This window comes from Sturnira hondurensis, unplaced genomic scaffold (assembly GCF_014824575.4).
Source record: "Sturnira hondurensis isolate 20B ecotype Veracruz unplaced genomic scaffold, ASM1482457v3 Scaffold0024124, whole genome shotgun sequence".
Classification (NCBI taxonomy): Eukaryota; Metazoa; Chordata; class Mammalia; order Chiroptera; family Phyllostomidae; genus Sturnira; species Sturnira hondurensis.
The window spans coordinates 206,425-221,488 of NW_028096755.1; the positions used below are offsets into that span (position 1 = coordinate 206,425).

A 15,064-nucleotide genomic window follows, 5' to 3' on the forward strand; every position below is an offset into this window, starting at 1 on the left:
AGTCTTCCACCGAGCGGCTGTGCTGCAGTGGGTTTATCCACCCGTCAGCTGATGAATGCTGCGGTTGTTTCCACCCTTTGGGTGTTGTGCGTAGTGCTGCTATGATCGGTCATCTGTTTGCGGCTTTTTGTGTGGACATGTTTTCTCGTTTCTCTGGGATGCACAGCTAGCAGTGGAAGTGCTGGACCACGTGGTAACCCTGCCCATTTGGAGACCCTCCAGACTCTTTTCCAAGCCAGCTGTGCGTGAGGGTTCCAGTGTTTCCACATCCTCCCAATGCTCATTATAGGACTTTTTTTTTCCTTAAAGGTTTTATTTATTTTTAGAGAGATGAGAAGGGAGGAAGAAAGAGAGGGAAAGAAACATCAGTTGGCTGCCTCTGGCACGCCCCCAACTAGGGACCTGGCCCACAACCCAGGCACGTGCCCTGACTGGGAATCAAACTGGTGACTTCTTGGTTCACAGGCCGGGGCTCAATCCACTGAACCACACCACCCAGGGCTGGCTCATTATGTGACTTTTTGATCACGGCCCTGCTGGTGGTGTGCAGCGGGGTCTCACCATGGTTTTGATATGCACTTCCCTGATGGCTGATGGAGCTGAGCATCTTGTCATGGGCTTAATTGGCCACTATTGTATCTTTTTCTTTTTCAACGTTTATTGCTTTTAGAGAGAATGAGGAAGGAAGAAGGAGAGGAGGAGAGAGAGACAGAAATATCAACATGAGAGGAAAACATCGACTGGTTACCTCCCATACGTGCCCCGACCAGGAATTAAACCTACCACCTAGGTTTGTGCTCTGACTGGGAATTGAACCCCCAACCTTTCAGTCTGCAGGACAATGGTCCAACCAAGAGCCGCACCAGCCAGGGCTGGTGTATCTTCTTTAACTGCCGCCTCTCCTTAGGGTGGCTGCAATGGCCTCCTCCCTGGCCTCCCTGCCTCTGTTCTCTCTGCCCTTCATTCTCTTCTCCACGCAGCAGAGTGACCTGGGAAAACCCAAGTCAGACCACAGCATTCCTTTGCTCAAGGCCCCGCAGTGACCCCCTATTCCCGTAGAGAAAAGGCCAGAGTCCTAACCATGGCCTTGAAGGGCCTGCACGATGCCCCCTCCGAAACCCTGACCACAGACATCCCTCTGACCTCATTTCCCCGCACCCTCCCTGTCGCTCTCTCTGTTCCAGCCACACTCGCCTCCTTGCAGTTCCTCGGATGTGTGAGGCCTAGGCTCCAGCTGCTCCCCCTGCCCAGAACGCTCCTCCTCAGATAAGCACGTGGCTCACTCACTCTGTTCCTTCTAACCTGGGTTCAACTGACACCCGCACCTGGCTTAAAACTCACCAGGGCATCACACAACCTGGCACACTAAGCCCCTCCCCTGCTCTCCTTTTTTTCTTTAACCACAACACTCATTCCCTTCTGACAGACCATGTATTTTACTTATGTTTTGTCTTTGTGTTGTCTTCCCCACCACAGCATGCCTGACAAGAGCAAAGATCTTTGCTGACTAACATATCCCCCGTGCCCAGAATGGTGCCCAGCACATAGTAGGTGCTCCATTGATCTCTCAGGCACCCCGAGAGGGGCTGAGGACACGAACCCTGCTCTCCTAGGGCAGACCTTCTCAGGGAGACAGAGACAGACAGTTAAACAAATAGTTACAAATTCTGGTGGACCATAAAGATCAAAGGTGAAGTGAACTGAGCGCTGAGGCACAGCTTGGAGGAGTGCAGGGCACTGCTCTGAGGGGTGACATTTTAAGGTGCACCTAGACTGCAAGGAAGATGGAAGAGGGGGAAGAAAGCTCTCCAGGCACAGAGCACTTGAGTCTGAATGACACAGAGCTTGGCTGATACCGGGCACAGACACAAGAAGGCCCAAGAACCTTAAGGAGAGTGTAATGATGGACCTCGCTGAAGTTCGGGATTAATTCAAAATGATGTGCAGGGGGAGCTTTCGAAAGGTTTTTAGCAGGCGTGGGGCACACTGGGATTCAGGAGTTGGTAAAGGACAGCCTCCTTAAGGGCCAGCTCCCACCACCGCCTGCTTCTGTAAACGAAGCCTGATTGGACAGCTGCCCCCTTCTGTCTGCATACTGCCTCTGGCAGAGGAGCTGACTGGGCTGGGAGAGACCAAACACCCAGAAAATAAGAAATGTTTACTGAGCCCTGGCCAGTGTTGCCCTTTTGGTTGGAGCACCATCCCTTAACTGACGGGTTGTGGGTTCGATTCCTAGTCAGGGCTCATACTTAAGTTGTGGGTTCAACCTCTGGTCGGGGCACATACCGGGGGCATACAGGGTACATACGATCGATGTTTCTCTCTCTCCCTCCCTCTCTCTCTCAAAACGAGGAAAAAATGCCCTCAGGCGAGGATCAAAAACAAAACCAAAATATCTTTACTAGAAAGGTTTGCTGTCTCCAATTTTCAACTGTTCAGGGTATGGGTGATCCCCCTCCCTCACACCATGTCCAGCCTAACACCAATTCCTATTGACCTCCCCCAACCTCATGGTCTCTCCCATTCCCGGTGGTACCGACCCGTCGGAGCCGCCCCCGGGCATCCCCAGTTGGGCAGCTGCAATCATCTCTTCACTGGCTTCTCTGTTCCTGCCTGCAAGTCACATGGAATCACACCATCAAAACCCCCATGGCTCCCCAGTACTTGGAAGAAAAGAACACACTGCTGACCACGGCCCGGGTGTGGAACATAGCCCTGACCCCTCTGACCTCGGTGCCCTCCACCTGCCCAGCTCAGGGCTGTGTTACATACCCGGTGCGCATGACCCAGCCTGGCTGGCTTTGCGGCGGTGCCTCCAAACTACCAAGCCCGATCCCTTCTCTGGTCCCTTGCATCTGCTGTTCCCTCTTCTCAAAATGCTTTTCCCATTCATCTTCCTGCAGCCCAGGTGGCCAGCCCTTCCTCAGAGAGGCTTTTCCTGACCAGAACACGCCAGGGAGCAGCAACTCCCCATCCTGTAGTTCTACCGCCCTTCCTTGCTTTGTTTTGCTTTTTTCTTCTGAGAGAGAGAAACCTCTATCAGTTGCCTCTCCAACGTGCCTGCACTAGGACTGAACCTGCAATCCAGGCACGCGCCCCGACCAGAATCACATGGGTGCACTTTCACTTTGGGGGAGGATGCCCAACCAACCAAGCCGCACTGCTCAGGGCCTTTCGGTCTTTACCACCCTTTGGTCTACGCTTACTTGCTTACTGCCTGGCTCCCGGACCCACACGTAAGCCCCACGAGCAGGACGGGTCTGTCCTTCTGACTCTCTGCCATAGCCCCATAGCATCCCGCCTCCCACATGGTAGGTGCTCAAAAAAATAAGTCGATTGAATGAAGGTGGCAGCCAGGGCGGGAATCATGAAGTAGCCCCAACAGGGTGTGACAGGTCAAGTGCAGAAACCAGAACATGTCTGGCTCACTGCAAGCGTGTGGCACGCACCAGACGTCGTCGTCGTCATCATCATCTTCGGCTGGTTGGGGGAATTTGTGAAATGGAGCTCAGTTTGACCAGCCCCTCTGCTTTGTCCTGCCTGGGGTGGGGGTGGGGTGGGCCAGTCACCTTGCCAGGCCATCCTCCTTCAGTGTCCTTGTGTGTTAACCGGGCCGGGAACAGCCCGTACCCAGCAGGATAAGACTCAAGGCCAGGCCTCCGCGACTCTACTTATCACGACGACTGTCACTCTGTGGCTGATTTTCAGCCGCCCTGCCTCCCTGTGCAGAGCTGGCAGCCAAGGGTCTCTTCAGGACAGTGGCCACGCTGGACCCGACCTGGCGGAACTGAGAGGCCAGGGACCGGCACCGTGGCCGCCACGCTCGGGTGCGACGGTGGGGCCACTGAAGCTTGGTTTGTACCTGCGGCCTGGAGGAGCTCCCCTGCCCCGTCAACCGCGCGTCCATTTCGCAGCCGGGGAAGGTGAGTCCCAGCGGAGGCCCTGAGATTGAAGGCCTCGGGCCGGCCCCAGGAGGGGCTATGCCCTGACAGCGCCTGGGGAACCTTCTTTCTTGGGCACCACGAGGGAGTCCCAGCGCCCATTTCCCATGTGGGGACACTGAAGCCCAGCGTTGCGACTGAGGCCTAGCCAGGGTCAGAGGTCACACATCGCAGGGGCAGGCAGTCAGGTCTGCAGAGCCGCACTAGCGGGTCTGAGAACCTCCACAAACCGGACACAGGTCACAGGTCATTCCCACACAAAATGGCGCCTCGAGGAAAGATGTACATCGATCCCCAGCGCCCACCTCACCCAGCAACCCGCGCTGAGGAGGTGCAGGCGGCCCGCGCACAACTCATTTGCATACGCAAAAAAGTACCAATTTCGTTGGCTGTGAGCGGCTAGGTACGTGCCAGGGAGGGCCCCCATTGGTTGCTCCCCATTCTTTTCTGCGCCCTAGCACCGCCTTTTCCTGCAAGGATTGGGCCGTGCGAGTCCCGTGACGCCATCCCACGACNCCAGCGGAGGCCCTGAGATTGAAGGCCTCGGGCCGGTCCCAGGAGGGACTATGCCCTGACAGAGCCTGGGGAACCTTCTTTCTTGGGCACCACGAGGGAGTCCCAGCGCCCATTTCCCATGTGGGGACACTGAAGCCCAGCGTTGCGACTGAGGCCTAGCCAGGGTCAGAGGTCACACATCGCAGGGGCAGGCAGTCAGGTCTGCAGAGCCGCACTAGCGGGTCTGAGAACCTCCACAAACCGGACACAGGTCACAGGTCATTCCCACACAAAATGGCGCCTCGAGGAAAGATGTAGATCGATCCCCAGCGCCCACCTCACCCAGCAACCCGCGCTGAGGAGGTGCAGGCGGCCCCCGCACAACTCATTTGCATACGCAAAAAAGTACCAATTTCGTTGGCTGTGAGCGGCTAGGTACGGGCCAGGGAGGGCCCCCATTGGTTGCTCCCCATTCTTTTCTGCGCCCTAGCACCGCCTTTTCCTGCAAGGATTGGGCCGTGCAAGTCCCGTGACGCCATCCCACGACTGCACATTCCTATTGGTAGTAATGCCGTCCATCATCCCTTTAACCCTCCCTAGTCCCGCCTGCCCTCGCTCTGTCCGTACACCGAGCCGACCGTTAGTCGCGTGCGCGATCTCTTGGGCTTAAGGGCGTGCGCGCGTACGCCGGGCCGTGGCGGCGTCTCATTCAAACGGGCCAATCAGCAGTCGCATCGCCTCTCGCGTTCTTTTCCTCTCTACTACCTCTTTCCAGCTTCTCTATATTCCGGGATTCCCATTCCAACCCCTGCGTGCCTCCATTGGCAGGCCCGCCGCGCGCCTCCTCCTATCTTCTCCCACTTTCGCCCAAGATTACGAAAAAGGAGCGAGCGCGTCGAACATCGAGGACCGTACGCGCTGACGTCACGGGTCGAGGCGCGGCGCTTCGGGGCCGCGAGGGGGCGTCGCCTGCGGGCGGGTATAAAAGGGCCACGGTGCGCGCGCGGCCGGCTTAGTGCGGCCGGCACCGGGGTTGAGCGTACCTGTGGGCGCTGTGTGCAGTGGGCGTCGGAGGCGGCGGGGAGCGGAGCGGAGCCGCCGGGGCCTAGCCAGGGCCGAAGCGGCAGTAGTTGGGCCCCCCGCCCCGGCCGGCGGCTCAGAGAAGGCAAGAAGGGGGCCGGGGGGACCCGCCCCCGGCCGACCGCAGTCATGGTGAGCGCGGCAGCCAGGCCCGGGAGGGGCGGTGGGAGGCCCCTTGGAGGAGTAGGCGGGGTCTCGGGAACAAGTCCGGACGGTTTCGGGGGTTGGCGGGCCCGCCTGGGGGTCCTGGGCTAGGAGTGGACCCACAGGCCTTCCTGTAGGCGGAGCAGGAGCCTAGGCGGCCCGCAGGTTCCTTGGAGGAGGAGGCCTGGCTGAGCCCCGGGGCAAATAGAAAGATGGAGCGGAGGGGGGGGGGGGCGGCTGTCCCGGTTTTGTGTCCCGTCCGTGTGTTTTCCAAGATTAGGTGGGGAATGGGACAAGGGCCTGCGTCAGTGTACCCAGAATCATGGGCGGCCCATTCGGGGCTACGAGTGGGCTTTGGGGGTTCTTGGAGAGGGTGAAGCCATCCGCAAGTCCCGTCGGAGAACCGCCATGGTTTCTGGTGGGTTCTCAACCTCGGACGGCTGTCTGTAGCATTCTGGATGGGGATCTGCAACCACAGCATCCTGCAAAGCGTGTCAGGTCTGCCAGCCACTCACCCCCTCCTCTTGCCTGTGCCCAGAACTCCAATGTGGAGAACCTGCCCCCCCACATCATCCGCCTGGTGTACAAGGAGGTGACGACGCTGACCACGGACCCGCCTGATGGTATCAAGGTTTTTCCCAATGAAGAGGACCTCACCGACCTGCAGGTCACCATCGAGGGCCCTGGTGAGTGTGGGAATGGGACACGGAGGGGCACATGCACTTCCTAGACTCTTCAACTTTAAGACAAGAGTACGAAGGTCCCATTATGTACTGGACTTTGCCAGCTGCAGGGAACACAACAGTAGACAGGACTGGCACACCTCTCACTCTGCAGGTGCTCAGTCTGCAGGACAGCACCCCACAAATGACAGAATTGTGGACTTTTCTGTAAGTGTAGTGAGACAGTGCTAGTCGCCCTGGGAGCGTTTAATGGTACCTTACCTGGGGTTGGGGTGAGCCTGTCAGACACAGGTTCCCTCAGACCTGAAGGGTGGTTAGGTTAAGCGGGAATGGGAAGAGGGTGCCAGGTGGTGCGAGCAGCATCAGCAGTCCACCTGGCTGGCGACCTCAGACTGTCCTACTGTCCCGGTCAGGGACACACACTAGGGGAGTTAACAGTAGTAAGCAATACGGTGGTGGTTTCGTTGTGCAGTGACTTGACACATTGTCTCAGGTGCACTATGTTTCTGTCACTAGCTGACCTTTTACACAGTAAGCCAAGGTGTTACCAGTGTGTGGTGACAGACCCAGTCAGGAATCGGGACAGTAGGGAGGGGGACAGGGTGGACTTGCTGAGGCGGTGACAGTTAAGATAATTAACTGCTGCACGAGGGGTGGTGAGAGCTTCGTAGGAACGGAATCCACAGAGCTTTCAGGAAGCAGGTCTCTTAGGGCTTGTACACCTGTGTAGGGAGTTTTGGAAGGAAGCTGTTGGTGGGTTTAAAGCAGAGTGGTGGTCCTTGCAGGACTCACTTTGACCTGAGTGACGGTGGGAGGTAGGGGGTGATAGAAGCTGGAAGCCAGGCAACTGCTGCTGGTAGCAGGCGAGGGGCGTGGTGTTTTGGCTGGACTGGGAGGTGGGGACGAGGGTGAGTGGGCCTGAAGGTGAGTTGCCCAGGCTGCTGATGGGTCAGGTGTCAGCACTGGGGCGTGGGGAGTGGCCATGAGTCTCAAAAATGCATAGCTTTTTGACTAAGAACCATTGACTGAGGCGGGCAAGACAATGGAATTGATAGCTGTCTTGTCGCCATTTGCCACAAGGCTTCCAGGAGGACAAGTGGGTACAAGTGTCTGTGCCTCTTGCAAATGAACGCTGCTGGGGCCTTCACTTGGGAGAGAAGAGGCATTCGTGGGTGGAGACCGGGACTCGCTGGCTGTAGAAATAGGGCCACAGTCAGGGGGCTGACTCTGAGGGGAGTGGTTGCAGATGCCTGCAGGCCCTGGGAGCCTAGCCCTGTAATGCTCTCCCATCCCAGAGTTTGGAGTCAAAGAGGGGGCAGCGGGACCCTTGCCTCCAGCCAGCGTGTGGAGACAGGCCTTTGGGGTTTTGTCGGGTGCCTGGGAGACCTATGCCTCCTGACCTGGTTCCTTCCGTGCACTTGCAGAGGGGACCCCATATGCTGGAGGCCTGTTCCGCATGAAACTCCTGCTGGGGAAGGACTTTCCTGCCTCCCCACCCAAGGGCTACTTCCTGACCAAGATCTTCCACCCAAATGTGGGCGCCAATGGCGAGATCTGCGTCAACGTGCTCAAGAGGGACTGGACGGCGGAGCTGGGCATCCGGCATGTGCTGCTGGTGAGTGCTGGGGTGGCCGGGGCCTAGACACCCCAGTGATGTCCGAACACTTTTTTTAAAATCAACTCGGACATAGTTGGGGGCTTTGATGTGAAAAGCAGGTGTCCAGCTTTTCAGGAAAATTCTGGGAGGCTTGGCAGTGCTGGAAGGGACCCAGTAGGCCAAGTTCAGGTGTGCAGGTGGTTCAGTGCCCGGGGCAGGCACCTCTGCTGTGGAACAGCTGGTGGGTGAGCACACTAAACCGTTTCGTTCTGCTCTGAAGTACACGGTTGGCTGGTTTCTCAGTAGACACAGTTTGTGCAGTCCTCACCCTGTGACTCCAGACCGTTTCCATAACCATTGTTTTTCAGCTGGGTGCGACATGGCCCCACCTGGGATGTTTTAATTGCGGAATCTGGGGGGGACAGCGGGGGTCCTACAGGGCAGGGTGGCCCCCACAGACAAGGAATAGCACTGCCAGTCAGGCTGAGATGGAGGCCACCTAGAGCATTTAGGTCCCCTCTGCCCTCTCCCCCTCCCTCAAAGTATAGGAAGTTTTTTTTGGAAACTGAATTTTTAATGAGCCCCTGGAGCAGGTGGTTGGGAGGACCGGGAATTGGGGTTTCCTGGGGGGCATGGAGGGAGGAGGATTGAGCTCTCAAGTAAACAGGTCTCCAGCCCTTTTCCTCCTATCCCTAGAGTATCAGTGGTGGCTGCCGGGGGACACCCACAGTGCAGACAAGTTCACAGAGTATCCTGATGATCTTCAGGGCCAGGGCGCCGCGCCAGTATCGGGCGTGGCTGTGAGGGAGCCACAAGAAGGGCCCGTGGAAGGTTGGGGGCGGGGGCGGTGCAGTGGTGACAGTTAGGGTTGATCCTGGTCCCTGATCATCTGTTGGGCCAGGGTGCTGCCACCATTTACAAGCCAGACAGCTCACGTCACCTGCTCATGGCCAGGCACGGTCTGGGTTGTTGAGGGTTCCCTTTAAGCACAGAGGTGGAGGCAGGGCCACTTTACATCCTGGTGCCTTTCTTGGCTGTGGTCCAGCCCAGCCAGAGTCTGTGGCTCTGTTCTTGGGATTCCTGTTAAAGCCAGGGACAGCTCTGGGTTCAAGTGTCTTCCTGTCGTTTTGTAAAAAGAGCTTGGAGTCCAACAGGCCCAGGTGAGAGTCCGCAGTTGTTCCCCTCCTCTCCTTAGTTCCCTGGGGAAGTCCCTTCCCTTGATCACTGGTCTTGTGGGGCTCCTTTCCGCTGATCCTGGGCTCTCTCCCACAGACCATCAAGTGCCTGCTGATCCACCCCAACCCTGAGTCCGCCCTCAACGAGGAGGCGGGCCGCCTGCTCTTGGAGAACTACGAGGAATATGCGGCCCGCGCCCGCCTGCTCACAGAGATCCATGGAGGCGCCGGCGGACCCAGCAGCGGGAGGCCCGAGGCCAGCCGGTCCCTGGCCAGTGCAGCCTCAGCCTCCTCCACCGACCCCCTGACCCCGGGGGGTCCCGGAGGGGCTGAGGGGCCCATGGCCAAGAAGCATGCAGGTGAACGTGACAAGAAGCTGGCAGCCAAGAAGAAGACGGACAAGAAGCGGGCTCTGCGGCGGCTGTAGTGGGTGCTTCCCTCCCCATACCTGCCTGACCCTCAACTCTGTCTCTATAAGTTATTTAAGTTATGGCTGGGGTGGGGGAGGGGAGGGGGCACTGGGACCTGGATTTGTTTTTCTAAATAAAGTTGGAAAAGCAAGCAACTGCTGTGCCTCTCAGTGCCCAGGACCAGCCTCTGCTGCGGGGAGCGCACAGCAGTTGGCACATAGCCTCCACAGTGGGTCCCTCAGCCCCGCTGGCCTCCTGCTTGAGCTCTGGGACCACCTCTGTGTATGGTCTCAGATTTCCCATCTAACATGGGGTGAGGGGAGGGGCCCAGGGCCTGCCTGGCCAGGTGACAGGTGTGAGGTGCCTTGCTCTTCCATCCCTGAAAATGCATATCTATCTGTCCTTTACTGGAGTGAAGTCCTGTCCCCTCACAACACCAGATCCAGCCCTGGCTTTCAGGTCTGTCTGGGTAACAGCGTGTTCCCAAGTGTGACAAATCACCAAGCCTAGCCCAGTACAACCAACACTCTCCTCCCACTTTCCATGGTCAGAAGCCCTGGCGTGGTGAGCTGGCTACTTGGCTGAGTTTCACGCTGAAGTTGAGGTATCCGCCTGCCACGTTACTTTCTCATGTCCTCTTCTAGGTCATGGTGGCTTGCAGCTCTGGGGGCTGTCCTCGGCTCGTAGAAGCTGTCATGGTTCTTGCCCCTCAAGTCCCAAATGTCCACCTTCAGAGCCCAGGCTTTTGAAGGGCTCGGCTGATGTGATGTGCTCCTGATTAACCAAGTGATGATGTGATTGTGGGAACACACCCGAATGTTTTCACAGGTTCTGCCCCGACTCCAAGGAAGGGTGTGGGAACTGGGGCAACAGGCAGGTTAGTTTTCCACAGAGCAGGCCGTAGACAGGAGGCCAAGGAAAGGCCAGCTGGCTTTGCCTCAGTTTCTCTCCCGTTACTGACTATTGCCCTGTGCTGGGTCCCCAGGATACAGTGTCAAAAAGGACCATGAAATGAGAAGAGGAAAAAGGATCTGCATAAAGACTTGCACATGAATTTTTAAGTTGCTACCTTTGTAACAGGCAAAAGCCAGAAATGACCTAAATGGTCACCAGGTGAAGGAGTAAAGGAATTGTGGTGAACTTGTACAAGGAGCTATTACTCAGCAAAATGCCAATACACAAAACAACCTGGCTGAATCTCAGAAATACTACATGCTGAATGAAGCCTTATACAGAAGTGTGCAAAAAGGTTGATCCTATTTGCATGAAGTTGTGGAACAGGCCGAACCAATCACTTGACAGCTGAATGCACACGGCTGGCAGCCTGGCAACAGGGAGGACAAAACGAACGGGGGCGTGGGGGAGTTTTTGAGTGATGAGCACGCTCCAGGCCTTGATTCTTACAGTCACGTGGGTGCACAGATTTGTCAAAGCTTACCAAACTATACTTAAAAGAGTTGGACTTTGTGTACAGTATATATATTTCAAGTCAATTTTTCTTTAAGTCAGGAACTGTTTTTCTAAAGTGGAATGAAAGGCAAATCAGTGGGACAAGATATTTGCAAGTCATATAATTGAAAAGGACTAATCCAAAGAATACATTTTAGAAAAAAGGCACCCCTGGCTTGTGTGGCTCAATGGATTGAGTGCCTGTCTGGGAACCAAAGGGTCGCTGGTTCGATTCCCAGTCAGGGCACGTGCCTGGGTTGCGGGCCAGGTCCCTGGTTGGGGTTGTGTGAGAAGCAACCACACATTGATGTGTCTCTCCCTTTTTCTTCCTCCCTTCCCCTCTCTAAAAATAAATAAAATCTTAAAAAATAAAAAAGTATAGGAAAGGGAGAGGCCAAAGAACTTACATGCAGGACTCAGGGACATGAACTAAAGTATGTGTGTGTGTGTGTTGGGGGGGTGCGGATTGCTGGAGGGAAGAGGAGTACTGGGAGGAAAGGGGGCAAAGGGGAAAAAATTGGGATAACTGTAACAGCATTATCAATAAAATATACTTTAAAAAAAAGGGGAACAGCCCTGGTGTAGCTCAGTGGATTGAGCGTGGGCTTGCAAACCAAACAACCGTGGTTCGATTCCATCAGGGCACATGCCTGGGTTGCAGGCCAGTTCCCAGCAGAGGATGCACGAAAGGCAACATACGTTGAGTTGATATTTCTCTCCCCCTCTCCTTCCCTTCTCCTCTAAAGATAAATAAAATCTTCATAATTAAAAAAAGAAAGAAAGAAAAGAAAAACACCAGCCCTGGCTGGGGTGGCTCAGTGGATTGATCGCTCGCTTGCAGACCAAAGTGTCATGGGTTTGATTCCCAGACGGGCGCATGCCTGGGTTGAGGTGCCCAGTAGGAGAAACATGAGGGGCCACCACACAGTGATGTTTCTCTCCCTCTCTCTTCCTTCCCCTACAAATAAATTGTTTAAAATATTTTTACAAAAGCACACTACAGACCAGTAAGAAAAGGCACAGTAGTAGGCAAAAGCACTTGTAATCCAAACAACTACCCAACAACTGAAAAGGTACTCACGCTCGTTAGCTACTGGGAAGAGGCAACATCAGCCAAAGGTAATAACCACTGCACTCCTATGAAACGCAACCAACAGTTCTAAAGTCTGACAATACTAAGTGCTGACGCAGGTGTAAAGCTACAGACATTCATTTGCTCCTGGTGGGGGCATGAAATGTTTGTGGTCCAGCTGCAAAAGCACACACACCTTATTACTCAGCACCCTTGCACATAACACCAACGGGCTTTAAACAACACTTGCCCTAACTGTAAGCAAGTATAAACGTATTTACAATACAAAAATAATGCGCTACTCACTACTAAGCAATGAGAATCACAAAGTCATGACCGGCCAAACAAGTCACAGTGGAGACTGGCAGTTTGAGCACCTTCATACCCGATTCCAAAGCAGGCAAAAAGGAGAGGTGCCGCTAAACATCTGCAGGTGGTAAAACTTTCTAAAAGCAAGGTTTCCGGAAAGCTTGGGATCCTGGGCCCCTCCAGCCAGCAAGCAGCCTGGGAAAGCTTCTGAGAGGCTGTCACCTTCTGCTCCTTTACCTGGGTGATGCTTACCTGAGTGCTTGCTTTACAGTTACGTTTTTACAGATACGGTTTGTGCACTGTTCTGTATTCCAGAATTTTAAAAAACATGACGTTAATTATGTACTGATATGGACCAATCTCCAGAATAGGTTGTGGGGGGAAAAAGCCACGTGCAAACAGTGTATATGATAAGCTGTATCTGTTCAATTTAAAATTTTTTTGTTTAAAATAGGATGCATGTGGCTTTGCGCAGTGGTAGTATCGTAGCCAATGAGGTTTATGCGAGGCGCGATTATTGCTAATTAAAATAGGATGCATGTGTCTTTGATCGCGTATGTGTGTAACACCTCTAGGACCTCACATTAGAACCTGCCAATGCGTCTCGAGGAAGGAGGGCCAGGAATACCTTGTGAATGATGCCCACTCCAAAAGCAAAGACATTTTTTCAAATTTAAAGATAACACAAGGTTCTATAAAGAAACAGCTCTCTCTCAGTCCATTCTTCCCTGCACCTAGTTCTCTTAATTGGGACAATGTTCCCACGTGCTTGTGTATTTTCCTGGGAAAACCCGAGCAAATGTAAGCATCTATTCTCTAAGCCACTGGCAGGGCCCTCTCTACACAGCATGTCACACCGGCTTTTTCGACTTAGCGGCCAGTCTGGAAGTCTGTCCCCTCAGCCTACAGCCCTCCTCCCTATCACAGCCACCCTGACTGACTGCACGCAGACTGACCACACAGGAACATGTAACCTTTGCCAGCGCCAGTGCCCGGGGTGTTTGGGTGAAAGGTGACGGGAGGCGGGCCTCATCAGCACTGCCAGGGGTCTGTCAGCTTAAGGTATGGGAACTGCAGGCTTTTGAGCAAGGGTGGAGGCCCAGGCAAGACCAAGGGTTTGGCTAACAGTGGTGAGGGTCACGTCCATTAACTTGGGGAAGGCTGGAAGGGTTGGAGGTGGATGTCAGGAGCTCTGCATTTGAGTGTGGAGGGAGCCCCAGCAGGGGTCCTTCCAGAGACCCTTTGCCCTTTGACCACGAAGCTATAAAGTGGACACAGGAAGCAGAGTTCTCATGTACACACAGGGTCCCCAGGAGGGCAGGGACGGGGGGGTCCCCTCGGTGTTAGATCCTTGGCACAGCAGCTGGCATATAGTAGGTGTGCAGGAAACATGTCAAGACCTAGAATGTCAGTGACCTTCCCTCCACGAGCCTATTTCGACATCAACAAAGCAGGGATGCTTCGTGGGCTGTCTGCGGTGCTTGGATGAGAAATGGCCACACCACATGTACGTATGTACATGTGTTATGTACACACACACACCGGGCATGGATGGGACACACGAGGTCCAGCTTCTCACAGCGCTCACGTTCTACAGTATTTAATTACTGAGCACTCACTACATACAGGCTGTTTTCAACCTGTGTGTGTTACATTAACGCCCTGAATTTTGACCACAGATGCAGAGGTCTAGTTACTTGCCCAAAGCCACACAGCTAGTGGCCCTGGTGGTTAACCACCTGTTACCACAGGTTATGATAACAAAATGGGTCAAGGGTGGAGAAGACCTGAGACAACTGTGTTACCCTGAACGAGAGGCAGCCTCCAGAAATGGGAATGTGCGAGGCTGCAGGGCAGAGCGGAGCTCAGAAGAGCTCAGGTGGGGATGGGGAGGCAGTCGGGCGGTGGGTCCCCCAGGGCCTTCTGCAGCGAGCACGGGGAGCAGCCGAGAAAGAAGTCTGCAGCCGGACGGAAGGAGTGCCCACACGCCCAGTGTAGGAGGAGATGGAAGATGGCAGGCCAGACCCTTAGACAAAACAGCCTGTTGAAAGATGTGGCAGGTGGTTGGTGGGAAGCCTGGGGCTGCCACCTCCCTGCTGGGTGGCTTCTATCAGACAGGCAGAGATACAGAACCGGCAGCCACGGCACCAAGGGGGCCTCTGAAGTCCTAGCACATTCCTCACTTCACTCCCGTGGGGCTCTTGGAGGGACCTGCCACCTGCCCCAGGACTGCGGCACAGAGGGCCACACTGTGCCCATCAGACGGGAAAAGGGCCACTTCTCTCCTGAGGGACAGCAAGCCCTCTCCCCAAGTCCCCATCTTGAGTGCCTAGAAGTAGGGTCCACAGACTATAAAGACCCAGATGGTAAACACTTCCACCTTCGCAGGCCAGACTCAGCTGGAACAGAGGCGCAGATGGGTGGATTCAGCCCACACCCAGTGTGCTGACCTCAGCCTGGAGGCTCAACCCTTGGGAAGTTCAGACTCTAAATGTTCATGGATCAAAAATTGTCATTTAAGGTCTTGAAGCCGCCCTGTTCCAGCAGGGTGCAATTCCAAGGATTCCAGAGGACTTCGCTGGTTTCATTTGCACTTTCTAACATTTCACCAAAGTCATCTCTGATGCACTGAACATAGGAATTTCCACCAGCCCTCAGCCCCCTCCCCCCTGCAGGGAGGCTGGACCAAGCCCCTCCCCACTGGGACTG

General features: G+C 55.0%; 1 protein-coding gene, 1 long non-coding RNA gene and 1 pseudogene across 2 annotated transcripts; 2 read left to right on the forward strand and 1 right to left on the reverse strand.

The window, feature by feature from the left end:
* Nucleotides 1-2,539: 2,539 nt before the first annotated feature.
* On the reverse strand, nucleotides 2,540-3,951 carry LOC118981374 (uncharacterized). The gene is made up of 2 exons (XR_005065336.1): nucleotides 3,863-3,951; nucleotides 2,540-2,613 (listed from the first exon to the last, which is right to left on the reverse strand). It is a non-coding gene; the product is annotated as an uncharacterized LOC118981374 (long non-coding RNA).
* A 1,097-nt stretch (nucleotides 3,952-5,048) lies between these two features.
* Nucleotides 5,049-9,678, forward strand: UBE2S (ubiquitin conjugating enzyme E2 S). Its single transcript, XM_037038096.1, has 4 exons — nucleotides 5,049-5,648; nucleotides 6,199-6,346; nucleotides 7,768-7,958; nucleotides 9,213-9,678. The coding sequence occupies exons 1-4, from the start codon at nucleotides 5,646-5,648 to the stop codon at nucleotides 9,540-9,542; spliced, it is 672 nt and encodes a 223-aa protein (XP_036893991.1). The 5' UTR covers nucleotides 5,049-5,645; the 3' UTR covers nucleotides 9,543-9,678.
* A 3,140-nt stretch (nucleotides 9,679-12,818) lies between these two features.
* LOC118981396 (uncharacterized) lies at nucleotides 12,819-12,932 on the forward strand (annotated as a pseudogene).
* The last annotated feature ends 2,132 nt before the right edge of the window (nucleotides 12,933-15,064 follow it).

Bases quoted from the DNA above. Each gene is read 5' to 3' on its own strand.
- UBE2S (XM_037038096.1), top strand. The intron at 6,347-7,767 runs GTGAGTGTGGGA...GTGCACTTGCAG, and splicing joins GGTCACCATCGAGGGCCCTG to AGGGGACCCCATATGCTGGA. The intron at 7,959-9,212 runs GTGAGTGCTGGG...TCTCTCCCACAG, and splicing joins GCATCCGGCATGTGCTGCTG to ACCATCAAGTGCCTGCTGAT.